Consider the following 14496-nt stretch of genomic DNA (forward strand, 5'->3'; position numbering starts at 1 on the left):
AATACAAAAGAGCATGCTATTTGACAAAAGAGTCATAACTGTGATTAATGTATTAAGATAAAAGATTTATCATAATAAAATGCTTGATCCTTATTTTATCTTTTGGAATTTTGGAAAAATATATCAGAGGAGCATTTAGAAACTGTTTGAGGAATAATAAATGACTCAGGAGTAGTATTTAATTATCTGAGAGTATTTATATACTATTTTAAGTCGCTTTATAAATTTACGTTACAACAAATTTAAGTTATTTTTTTCATTTTAACTTAATTTAAGATACTTTTATTTCCTTTAATTTAGTAAGATAAAAGCAGTTCTCTTTCTTCTCTATAATAAAAATGTAGAAATATCGAGTAGTAATGAAATTTGTAAAGCCTATTCTAAAAATGCTTTTGGTTAATATTTTATATATCAAGTGATATATTTGTTTCAGCATATTGATTTAAAAAAGATTACAGTTAAATTAAATGTACTGGTGACAAAATTCAGGTAATGTTCACTTTTGTTCGATTGTCTCAAAAAGTACTTTACATATTAAAATGAGAGGAATTGCTTATAGGTAAATATATTAAAGAATAAACAACTCACTGAAATTCTGATCCATACATACTTTGTATGTGCATGCCAAAAATTGAAGTAATTGTAAAATAGACTTTACAAGGTTGGAGGGAAAAAAATGGTTTAATGGAATCTGTTCCTCTCAGTTATACAATTTTCAAAATCTGAACTCGCGCTTAAAATTAAAATTATGGAATCCATGTGACAGTCAACTTTGCACTTAGTTTAGCTTTCTTCTGTTTGGTGTTGAAAGGTGAGAGAAGAGTTTCAACTGCTGTTTGACAAACTGGACAAACAATAGTGTTCAATATTAAAAGAAAGCAAACTATTAAAACAAGACCCTAGCACCAATTATTATATTGTTTATTTATTTTCCCCATTTTTTCAACATCGAAATAATTTTTTCTAGCCTTTTTTGGTTCATTTGGAGTTTTCTTCATTCATTAATATATCTATCTACATCTTCTGTTTGTAGTAGGTCACGTTTCTATTTGCCAAAAAATATATTTTCACAAAAAAATAAAAATAATAATCATATTTATTGTGTAATTATGATGATACATAATTTTCATATGAAAATCACTCACATTTACGATTTTTTTAATAATGAATTTTGGTTGCATTGTAAAAATATTGAATCATATCCAAAAATCTAGCAATGGATTATTAACTTTCTGTTATTATTATGATAAGATGAGTAGTCCCATGCATCATGTAGTTTCATATGATACATGCTAATTACCATGTAGTTAAATATGTTTAATAATGAGAGCAATTGATGCATTAAAAATTTTTTCTTTGGTGATGAAGCCTTATCTTTTTTAAGAAAGGGTCCTTGATGAGGCGTGCAATTAAATATCATAGTAATGACATTCTTTCCTCATAATAAAATAGTTCTAAAATGTAAGAAAAAATAATATAAATTAATTAAAAATTTTTTTGTCTAGGGCTAATCAGTGATATATTAATTACAAGATTCATAGTCTCCTAAAATTCACTGACTGCAAGAATTTATATCATTCTTTTTTTTTTTTTTTTTTGCATCTAGATATATAAAGAACAAAATAAAGTTAAATCATCTGAAAACTAGAAATACAGATAAAATTTTAAATATGTACAAGCTATACTTATTTCCCACATTAGAAGGACGCATAATTAATTTTCATGTAATCTTATGAAACGAAAAAAAGTCTATAGTCTAAAAACCAAAAGGCTTCATATGATTTTCAGCAGTTGATTAGATTGAATATTCATCGTTGCATTTCATTAAATTGGTTATGAACACATTTTCTGGATTTTGTAGTGACAGCACTTTTTAGGACGAATAATATAAAATTAAAGCATAATTATAAATATATTTTTCTCCTCTTTAGGGTTTTTTCCATTCAAATTGGTAGAATAAAATATGTTTTCCTGTCTGTTAATGTCAGGAAAATATTATATAATCCTGAATGTATTATAGTCGGGACAATTAATGTATCTATTTAACTATTAATGTAGTTCTTATAATTAAAAATTATGCTCAGCATATATGGTTTATTAAAAATCCATTTATTCCAGAAGACCGAAAGAGAAAGGTCGCTGACGCTAGGTGACCAAGAATTGCCATTCGTAATGCGATGATTTATAGCTTTTAATAACACAATACTTCAGATTTATTTAAATAACCTTGATTTTGTTCTATGCGCAAGTAGATACACTTATGTCACATTTCTAGTGTAGAGTTGGCAGGAGATTACCCTTGTTCATCATAAGTATAATGCAATAAGTATTTATGTTATAAGCTAGCCCAAAGAAAACGAAAACAAAATCTCATTTATTAAATGAGATGTTTGAGCAGACGAAGTTTCAGGATAAAGCCCTCAATTACAAGTTATTTCCCCCTTCCAAAATTGTTTCCTGTTATGCAGCAATCAAACGTACAAAGAACTTTTGCGTGGCTTATGATTGTGTCAAAAGCGTCTGAATTTTTTTTCTTTGATGTTGATGTTTTAAAACAATAGTGGAACGATTCCAACTGTAAACCATATGCATGTATTTACATCTTCGTAATGGAATCTTTTTGTGATCTTCCATCAGAAGTAAAAATTGTATTGGAATTTAGATCCAAAGCCCAGATTTGCCAACGCTGCATCAGTCTTGTTTCCATAGAATGCATAGGCCGAATTTTTAGAACATTTGAATGAAAATTCATCTCTTGAAAACGTTGGCAGAGATCCTAATTTACTTTCCAGAAAATGGTGCTGTTTAGGATGGAAGTTTTTAATAAGCAATGGAGTTCTTAACATTATTAGATCATGTTTTTTAGGAACTTTGATTCAGTGGAAATTTAATCATCATTGGTTTTAAAGGTTTTGGCCTGTAAGTAGCAGCATCGAATTATACCAGAGAAATTCATATACAATTGTGCAAAATATTCTATAAGGGATTTTTCATTAACAAATCGAAGAATCTCATCGGTGCAGCACTTTCGATATGGGAATACGAATTTTCTGATTTTGAGTCTGGTTCTCGCTTCCTAGATTATACACATTAAGGCTGTGGAATTGAAGTATTTCCATTTTTATGAGGGAATGTACCATTTATGGAATTTGATATACTGAAGCTCGTGATGCTCCTTAGGACACAGTCATAATTTTCTCCTTTGAACTGTCACAATGAAGGCCACTGATAATATATGGGACGCTTAGGCAGGATGGATGTAACTCTGAGTGGTTATCAATTTGTTACCTAAGATGCTCATATGGTTTATTAATACAATTTTTATTTGTGAACCTTTGTATCCGTTATATCTCAGTTTATAAATGGGGTATTTAAATTTTAAATAACAGTAGGTGCATTTATCAGATATGTTTTAAAAATCATAATACATGTAGGTGAACTTATTTTGTTGGAAATGAGATAAAATTTCTAAAAGTGTGAAAAGAAACTAAATTATACAAACCTTAACTTTTTAACTCACTAAAGCAAAAATTCGGAATGAATAATTTGTACTTTTGAAGAAATTCCTGTATATAAGGACGTAATGTATCATGCTGCGCAATATTATAATATATAAACAAAAGAGAAAATAAAAATATTGAAAAAATAAATAACAAAGTGAAAGTCGAAAAATCAGAGTAAAAAAATAAAAAGGTTTAAAAGACATGCAGAAAATAAACGAATTAAAAATAATCCTGCTAAGTGAATACACAGAAAAGTACGATTCAGGAAATGATAAACATATTTAAGGTGTACGTACACACTAGAAGATTTTTTTTTAAAATTTTAACTTTAAAACTCCAGTTTTTTCATAGTAGGTCAATAATATATGGTTATACTCATTTCAGTGAGAAAAAACCATATTACACCAATTATTAATTAATTAATTAATATTTAATGAGCTATTTAGCATATTTTTGAAACATGATATATTAAATTCTAATTTGTACAGACACACGATTCTTGTTCGAAATTATGCCTAATATTAGTCTTCATGTTGTCTGCCTCAATCAAGTTATAAAAATATATAGATTTTTTTAACAAATTTTTCATCAAAGATGAATAGAAAAAGTGAGATTTTTTCTGTAATTTTAACTTTTAAATTGCTATTAAAAATTTAGTTCTATAAATATAACTTTGATTGAGGCATAAAACATACGCTATTTCATAAAGATTATTTTGATATATAAATAATTGTATGGATTAAAGTCTTGTTAAGTTATGATTGTTTGAATGAAACAACATATTAGAAAAATATCATTCTTCATAAAATGAGTATTAAAAAACCGTAACTAGAGTTTTTAATGAAAGCACGTCAAGAAAAATAATTATAACTCGAGAAATGTTTCAAATATTGACAACATCTTGGTATCATTTGAAAGCTAAAAGATCAGACAACATTATTAAGTAATAAAAAAATATTCGATATTTTGAACGATTTTCGAAGTTTCAAGTGTGTACATACACCTTAAACACATCATGCATCAAATTAAAATGACCTGAAAAACAAATTGTAGCATTTTTTGTGAAGGGAATCAAAAACTTAAGGGGGAAGTACTGTCTTCATCCCAAATGCTATAGTAGTCCAATGTGAACAAATAGATAAAGCGATGCAAAGCTGAGATACAAAATAAATCATTGAAATGTAAGGTGAATAACATGAATGTAAATCAAATATAGAAACACATTGGAGATAACAAACGAAGAAATTAAAGGGGAAAAAAATATCGAAAAGGAAAAAAACAGTAGGAAAGACATATCTTTCACTCCATGCCTGGTGAAATAATCGATATCTGAGATCCATTTAAGTTACGAAACTTAGGTACATAGATGCGACAATTGATATGTGTGAGCTAAGATTTGGGTGCGCTCTAGGATGGTGACAATAGAAAAATTTGTCATGTCGGTGACTTATCCAGTTTTGAGAGCAAAAATGTTTGATTCCAACTAATTTTGAACCTAGTCATAATTTTTCATCACACAGAGAAGGCCTTTAAAGATATAATTCTTGTACTTTTAATCCTTATGCGGTATTTACAAGTTTAATTAATGCTTTTATTTCAACATTCTTAACAACTTCTTGTATAGTCACATTATGGGATTTAAACAACACATTCATTCAACCTTAAGCAAAAATTACTTTTTTTACTTAAATCGGCTATTAACTTTGTTTCTGAATCATTTTTAGATTTGAATTTCATTTTTTTTTTTTTTTTTTTTTTACTTTGGTTTAATACTATGTCTTGAGAGTTCCTCCAGAAATTTTGATAAAAATGGGAACATTTGCAATTTACATGGGGAAATGCCTTGAACATGAGGAAAAATAAAAGAGCGTGAAAAATTATTTTGATATATATGCTCATCTGCTAAGGTATATGTTCGTATGAATGACAGAATTAAAAATTATATCCCAATAATGTAAAATGCAACTTTAGAGAATTCACAGAATATTGTGTGTATAATTAACAATTCCTACAATGTAAATCATGGAAAATTTACCTCTTCTGAGGAAATTGTAAGCAGTTATTTTAGACTTTAAGGTTTATGAATTTTAAGGATTTGAATTTTTATACATCGAACATTTCTGCATAACTTTCTTTGATATAAGAGTTAAAACTTATGTGTAAAATGTTTTCATAGTTTAAAATCGATACCATGACCTATCTACCATATAGTTTAATTTTATCACTATTTTATGACAGTTTAACAACTTTTCCTGTACAAGACTGATGTCAAACTGTGCTATATTTTATCATTAAGATTTACACCTACTTTCATTATTTCAATACAAAATACAAATCCCCTTCATGGATTCGTGTTAATCACTGCATCGCCTGTATTAATTAATCAAATTCATTAGCAAATATTGGTTAGTTCTTTAATTGACTGGATGCTTATTCTTGAGTAATGCAACAAAAGGCATATGATAAAACAGGTCGAATATTTATAAGTATACAGAAAATCTCAAATAAGTAATAAATGTGTAAAAATATTTCTTATGTATTAGAACTAGAATTTTGAGTTACTTCGATCACCTAAATTAGAAAAGAACATGTAAATATTATCTAGTAATATTATTGAATTATTTTTTTAGAATTAATGTCTGCTATTTAAAATATTGATTTTATTTATTCTATTTTAGAAACAGATGAGAATAATGTAGACGAAGACAGATACTATTTCTGTTAAATCCGATATTATTGTTGAAGAAACAATACAAAAATAACTATGTTTTCTGAAAATTATATATATTTCAACAATAAACAATACATTACATCATACTAACAAACATAACTGTAAAAACAAGTTCATTACGAAGTAAATTCTATCAAAACAATGGAAAAAATTAGGAATGGAAATGGTACTCATGCGGGAAAATATGGGTAATAAAGTACAATTATATAAAGTACAAGTTATTTTATAATAATACGTAGTCTCCCTGTCTTTAAGCAAATAACTTAAAATTTTCATATAATTCATAAAAGTTTTATCATAATATTTGTAAAATTGGGTAAAGATTGTTATATTCGCTTCTCAATGAGATTAAGATTTCTTAATTATTCATAATAATTATAACTTTGTTAATTATTTTTTTTTAATTTATCAAACAGAATATAAAATATGTCCTAATTCTTTTGAAATAGATTTCCTAAAGTTGAAAATGAATTGGGACCCAATTTATAAGAATTTATTTTATGTTACATATAATAAATGCATTATATGTAGTATATAATGAATGTAACATATAACACATTATGAATTTAATATTTACATGGCATATTTTAACTCGTTTATATTTAAGGATTACTTCGAGATAATTTGTAAATTTTAATGAGTACAAATATATTTCATTAAACTACTCCATCATTCTCAGAAATTATTTGCTGGGCGGCAAATATTAATGAATGCAATGTGTATGTTTCAAGTGAAATCATAAGTTATTTCACATTAAAGCAAGTTGTGAAGTAATGCTAGAAGTCACTCAAGAGAATCAGTTATTCTTCATTAATACAAGAAAAATTTTGATAACAGAAGATCATATACTTATTTAGATATGTGATGTAAAATTGGACATTTACAATATTGGAGACCAGAATAAAAATTATCTAAAAATCCCATTACCTTATTTAAATAATTAATGGATTATGAATGGGGATTGAATGAAATAATATTATAATGAATTTTTTGAAATATATTTCGAATCTGATATATTTTTAACTAATATATGTTAAGTGTTAAGCATTAAATGCATATCTTAAACGATGTGAGGTTAAAAGATAATCGATTAAAACTATCAGATTTAATCATGATTAGAACACATGAAATGCTTTATTTGTATGATAAAAATCTGTTAAAATAATTTAAAATCTTATAAAATCACATCTTTTTATAAATATTTTATAACAAAACTTGTTGTTTAAAATCTCCGTTCCAAAGCTTAAGTTACCTTTTTTCCTAAAACATCTTCGCACAGGATGTTTCATTACTCTACAGGAAAGGATGTATCTATATTATAAAAACTACCTCAAATTCCATCTTGTCTAGAAAATACAAATCCTTTACATCCTGTAACCATATTCAACTTTAAAAAAATTATCATATGAAACTTTACATGTTATAATTTGAACCATTTTAACCAACCAGTTTTATAACAACTCTTGGTATTTCGAATCTCCGTCCCAGATCTTAAGGTGTCTTGATTCTTAAAACTTTTTCGCACAGGATGCTGGAAAGGATATACCTAAATTATAAAAACCACCTCAAACTCCATCATTTCTAGAAAGTACAAATCCTTTACATTCTGTCCATAGGAACAATATACAACGTTTTAAAAAAATGAATCACATGAAACTTTACAAATTATAATTTGAACCATTTGAATTCGTCATCATCTAATGGATGCCATTTGATTTCAAGCATTCTCCTGACTTCTTCTGTTGTCTTTTCTAATGATACTGAAGTCATTCGGAGCCAGTTGTAGAAGGAATCAGTCCATTCAGGATTGTGCGGCCAGTCGCATTTCTTAATCAGGGCATTTCGGCGCACTATTAGACGCCTTAGATTCCTGCATTGTGAGGCCAAAATTAAAACTGTAGCTGTAGAAATCCTATCACGTATCACAAGTGTATCGAGAAATGGACAGCAGCGTGCTAAGAGGATCTGAAAATAAATGAAATGTGAATAAAATATGAAAATAAAAATGAAAATAAATGAAATGTGAATAAAATATGAAAATAAAAATGAAAATAAATGAAATGTGAATAAAATATGACAATAAAAATGAAAATAAATGAAATGTGAATAAAATATTAAAAAAAATGAAAATAAATGAAATGTGAATAAATATAAAAAAATGAAAATAAGTGGAGAATAAAATATGAAAAAAATGAATATAAATGAATTGTGAAATGTATAATGTTTTTATCAGCATATATCTGTAGGCATTATTTTTTAAATGCGATAGATTTTACAGAATATTTATTTAATCTTAAGAATGTCGTTTATAAATAGAATTTTGTGAAATCATAATTGTCAATTAATTAATTATGATCAACAGATGTCATATCACATTTTCCCCCTTCCATAGTAGCTGATAAAGATTTATTAAGACGAGAACTTTCACGAGATTCATTCTCACATTTACATAGAATTTTAAATAAGTTCAAATAACAATGTAGACAGTTTTTTTCTTAATAAGCGATTTGTCTCCATGTTGGGTACATGTTTTACTTATAAGCACATATTGGTGAAATCCCAGTTATATACAGTTCATGCGAAACACTGTATTGATACTTTAAGGGACTGCTCATTTTTTAATTTCTAATGAGAAACAATTTTTGATGCTACACAATAATCTTTTAAGAATATATTGGAGAGAGGTCCATGCCCTAATGTCTTTTATAGTTTGCTATCTACTGGTTTTATGCAATCTATAATTATGATTGATTTCATTGTATTTTATTTGCTTTCAATCCTTTTAACCATATTTATTAAAACGATTATACTGTAAATAATTTACAATATTTTAAACCTAAATTTATATTATCGTGTGTTTATGTATTCACAAAATGTTTCGAGAAGAATGGATAGGAATATTAATGATATTAGAATCCAACTGTCATCCTTAACTCCCTACATGTGATGGATATCATTCATATTAATTCAAGAAGGAAAAAAAATCTTCAAAATAATTAATAAAGCACATAATCTCTCTACAAGTTATTTGTAAAAAAGGAAATAATTTTCGAATTTAACGTTAAAATTGAAATATCAAAAGTATTTCTTGAATTTCTTCTTGCTTTAACCGATCGGATGAGTAGTAAATCCATTAGCAACAATAGAAGTAATTGCAATATATTTAAATCAAAATTTTCAGAAATTCAATTTTCATGATAAAATGAATATATTACTAAACTTTGTCTAAAACAATTTTCTGAAAGGACATATTAGAGAAAGAGATATTTTCTAAATAAAAGTCTTAATATAGAAGAATTCATTAAAATTTATAAAAATATTGAAAGATTTAAGAGTATCTATGATACAAATTGAAATAAGAATTTTCTCAAAAGAATTTCTAATATCAAATTACATTTTACTAGTTATGATATGGTGTTAAACTTAGATTAATTTCATATTAATAATACTAAGCCCTCAAAATAAAACAATTAGGTAAAATGACGACAAATCTCAGAAAAAAGCATTAAGATTATTTTTGTTCCATTTCTCATATATGTAGTGCAGAGAAAGTATAATAATCGACAAAAAAAATCGAATTCCGAGAATCTCACTAATCTTCAAATATTAGAGCTTCCTGAATTCAAAAAATATATTTTTGGAAAATGTCCGGCTCTATGACTTTGATTGAGATAACTCAAAAAAACTTTGGACTAAATGGTTGAAATTTGGTATATGGTCTTTGCATCAAATTTTCAGATTTCTATTAAAGTTGGTACAAAATCTGTTCAGAGGAAGTCCGTCTTCCCGGTTATTCCAATATAGGTTAACACGATAATTACAAAACAAAGAGATCTAGATGAATAACATTCTGTAGAGATATTTAAAGTCTATATTGTAGAAACGTATCAACTTTTGAGCCAAATCCAACAAAGGGTTGGCTGTCTATCGATCTGTACTTTCCGAAAATTGTAAAAGCGATTATTCAAAATCCAGTGACTCAGATATATCAAATTTGATGTGGGATTTTATTACTATTAGTGCAGTTTTGTGTCAAATTTTTTTTTAAACAGGTTGAGAAAAACGTGTATAAAACAAAATTTGATTTTTTGATGCTATTAACACATGCTGGGAATTAATTACCATATAACTCGCCAATATTGACACGATAGACTCAGTTAAAATGCTAAACTCATGACAAAAATGAATATTTCATAACTATTGTCCACCAATACCATATAAGGCGTTCTCCGGCATGATAAGTGTGTAGATAGTAGGAAAACATATTTGGGAGATATCACTCCTGCTGATCTTATATAATATTGTTACGGATTTCACCACCGGGTTCTTTTGATAGTGGGTGTATAGTGTGAAAACACAATCAGCAGGCCTCAGTAGAAAATAACGACGTTTATTTACCCAAAGACACTAATACAAAGACGACGAATACACGGACGACAAATATTTACAGCCGAGACGAGCACAGGATTGCACACAGCAGCACATTACAGTAAACAATAGCCTACAAGTGGTAATCGACCACAGCACACAAAGCGGCCAGACAGAATCCAGGAGGAGAAATTTTTGGAGCTTTTCTCTACTGTCTAGCCGAAACGGTCTCCTCGCTTTCTCAGCCGAATCACTACTTCTCACAACTGGCTGCTACACAAAAGATACGTCGCTGCTTCCACAGTAGATAACAGGACTCGATGCTCACAGCTCAGCACTCGCTCCACACCACACTGGCACTCCGCTGCTTCTTTGCTATCCTCTCGAAGACTCGTCACTTGTAGGCGACTCCGACTACAATTCACGACGACCACAATCGACGACACCCACAGCTTGAGAGTGCAGGCCTTTTATAGTTCTCGGGAGGCGAGCTTAGAATCTTCTAGAACATATAGGCGTATCTCAATTACTAATGACGGATCGACAAAATTCTCGAAGTTGCGAGCATTATCCATTTTGTAGCCAAAGTCAAAATGTCACCAAGTTTGTTGCCACGCACTGGGATCACTGGCTCGGCATCCGACAGCATCCAATACAGATGACTGTAAAACGGTCTTTCTTATGATGACACTATTTGTACTGGGAAGCATAATTAGAGGTTTGTAACAACATACATAGATACTGTGTTTTAAAAATAAATTTAAATTAAAAATGAAATTTATTTATTTATAAAAATAAAATATTTTATTTTTGAGACCCACATAAATTCAGATTTATTTTCATGTTGTCATAATAATATTCGGAATCCCCATTTTCACCTATATATACCTTCAGGTATATATTTGCAGCTATATATACCTGCAACATATTAATGATTCAAACGTTTGTTGTCGGTTTAGACTATGCAAGATGATAAATTACTGAGTTCAGTGTAAATAAGTTGTTATTCAATGAAAATCTGAATTAAATTGCTTATATTTTGAAAAAAATTAAATTCCTATAATTCCTATAAATTATTTGCTTGTATACATCTTTCCGATATTCATTCATTATGTATCTGCTTACTTCATTGACATTCCATAAAGCTCATGGGTTTATTTCTGATGAAGGCGAGGTTTCCTAATTGCATATAGACGATATCGATAACGATTATAACATCAACAAACACAGGGAAAGATAAACTGTTTAATCAACAACAAGATATTTATCAAAAATAAGTTATACAATATTTTATTTCAACAATCAATAACATATAATGTGTAATTTTCCTGCACATTAAGAACGTCACTGCTGCTATTTCGAGAACACGCTATTTTATTTTTAAGTTGATGCATTAACGTTATGGGTTGGACCTCTTTAGTTCTCTACGCAGCCGCTCAATTTATTTCGATTTAAGAGCATTTTTTCGCTTTCTTTCGTTTTTCACACAAAGCTTAGAAAGAGGAGATAAATGACATAATCAATATAGTTCTTTTTTCTTGAGGATGAAGAATTCCAGCCCTAAACTTTGTACCGTAAAAGGTTAATAATAGCCATTAACAGTGATTTTTCGGAAAGGAAATGATCGATTTTTGAAACACAAATTAGAAAATTCTAATAGAAATATTATAATTAGAATCAAATTTCTTTAGTGGGTACAGAAAACTACCTTTAAAGCTGCGACTTTTTTTAAATTTTATATTATAAATAATTTTAAAAAAATATTTTCTAGTCATGAGTAGAAACGCGTGAGTTATTGAAGTAATGAGTACATTGCGACGTTTAATTTTTTAAAATCATTCTATATGTTTTAGTTATTACTAAGAGGGTCGCACGTTGTCTGCTTACTATGCTTATATCTTCGTATAACAATGCATTCACAATGAATAAATTTATTAGCTTAGCTATATAGTCAAGATTAGATATATAGTTACATTAAAATACTTAACAATAAGCAAACGATGGTTCTGCAACAAGCAAGCCTACATTTTGGCACAATAACTTTGAGCTTGTGCTGTTATTCTATTAATTATTTTTTTATTAATAATATCTACGTATCTTTAAGAAAATAAATATCTATTATAGTAACTTTTCCCAATATTTGGTGTCAAAACTTGGAAATGAACCATGGACCTTTCGAGGTAATATTACTCGTTTTTCAGCTATAATAAGTAACGTAAAAGATGACTTTTGAGTTGAAGATGTTGAATAAATTGGTAATCACTTAACGACTGCTTTAAATGAAATGAAAATAGCAGATAACGAAATTCCCAATTAATTTTCTGACGAAGAATATGAAAACAATATTTTATACGGATAATGCTGTATTCGCAATTTTAAAAGCTCAAAAAATAATTCAAAATAAAATAGCGCCAACTACGAATAACGCTAGTGCTTCGACTATTAATAATAATAATTTTGAGATGAATTTCAACTCTTTTATTGCAACGCCTGTTACTCAATCTTATAGAGTGAAATTGCCAACAATTAATCTAGAACCATTTATATATGGTCCCGGTATACGACGTTTCATTATAAAATTTAAATGTCAGATGTTTTAGCTTATCTTTTTGTTTAGAAACAGTAGATTATTCCTTCTGGCTATGAAAAATTAGTACTGGTGATTTCTCTTTCATTTACAGTTAACTTAAATTAAGAGTGGAGACAAAATTGCAGCTTAAAGGGTGCGTGAAATATAAATATTTCTCAATAATGTTTTTATTATAAAGGGATACAAATGCCTTTATTTTATTTTCTTATTCTAGTAATTATTTTTTTTCTGTAATTAGCCGTATGTTTTTATCATTTCTAAATAAATTCATATACTTTTATTAATCTATTTATTAACTATTTTTATTGTCAGATTAGCTTGCACGTGTTTATCTATCAATTATTATTAAAATTCATTTTGAAGCATAAAATATGTATTTAATATATAATATAAAGGCATCTCCAGTTAACATACCTATGTTATAATCTCAGAACCTAGTATTAAATATTATATAAATATTTCCATATAATTCTCATATGGAATAGCTGTCCATGAAAGAAAGAAAAAAAAGGAAATGTTTTTATGTTTGATTTTGTTGCCTTTTAAAGACAAATTACTCTCTAAATGCAGGAAAATGCAAATGGTTGCTGTTGTTTCTTATGACACTTGTCATGGACATCTCACAGATGAAAAACAACCATGCCCGAACCGGAACTCGAACTCGGGATGCCCAGATCACGGGGAAGACAAGCTATCCCTATGCCAAGACGCGGCGGAAATGTAAATGGAACTTGTAGTACTTAATTTTATAATGTGAGAAGGACATAGGCTTGATTCAATCATTTTTATTTTATTTCTAAAATTTACAGCTAATAATATAGCAGCGATAGTGTACAAATAATAATTCACTTAGTATTGTAACAATGTGTATGTTTATACACACGGACTAAAAAATAGCAAATATGGTTGTAAAATATAATACAATATTTTAAAAAAATACAAAAAATAAGGAAAGAAGATTTAAAAAAATAGATAAAAGAAAAAAAAATGAAATTTTAAGTAAAGCATAACTTAAAATTTTTCAAGAAATATAAAAAAAAAGTGTTTTTTTTTTTTTTTGCGAATGTATGCATTGAAATTATTGAGGAGGACTTTAAAATTTGGATACTTTTAAATTAAAATCTAACTTTGAGGGAAAAAAATCTTTTGGAGTTGGTTCACACCTATTACCTAAAAGCAACTATTGACCAAATTCTGTCTCTTTAAGATAAATCTCAGTTCCACTTAATATTTTGAACTATTTTTTCCCTCCTGCTTATCGTACTTTATAAATACTATGTCAGCTTATGTACTACACTACGTAA

At 28.1% G+C, this 14496-nt stretch overlaps 1 protein-coding gene across 4 annotated transcripts in view; it reads right to left on the bottom strand.

The window, feature by feature from the left end:
- Positions 1 to 6416: 6416 nt before the first annotated feature.
- LOC129967032 (F-box/LRR-repeat protein 3-like) overlaps positions 6417 to 14496 on the bottom strand; it is a 54310-nt gene continuing 46230 nt past the window's right edge. For 2 of the 4 annotated variants that reach the window (XM_056081666.1, XM_056081665.1), the window contains exon 6: positions 6418 to 8199. In XM_056081666.1, coding sequence (XP_055937641.1) covers positions 7900 to 8199 — 300 coding nt within the window. In that variant the 3' untranslated portion in view covers positions 6418 to 7899. Of the gene's footprint in view, positions 8200 to 10641; positions 11302 to 14496 lie in introns of those variants that run through there. The other 2 variants (XM_056081667.1, XM_056081668.1) reach the window with 2 other exon arrangements.

This window comes from Argiope bruennichi, chromosome 4 (genome assembly GCF_947563725.1).
Source record: "Argiope bruennichi chromosome 4, qqArgBrue1.1, whole genome shotgun sequence".
In the NCBI taxonomy this organism is placed as follows: domain Eukaryota; kingdom Metazoa; phylum Arthropoda; class Arachnida; order Araneae; family Araneidae; genus Argiope; species Argiope bruennichi.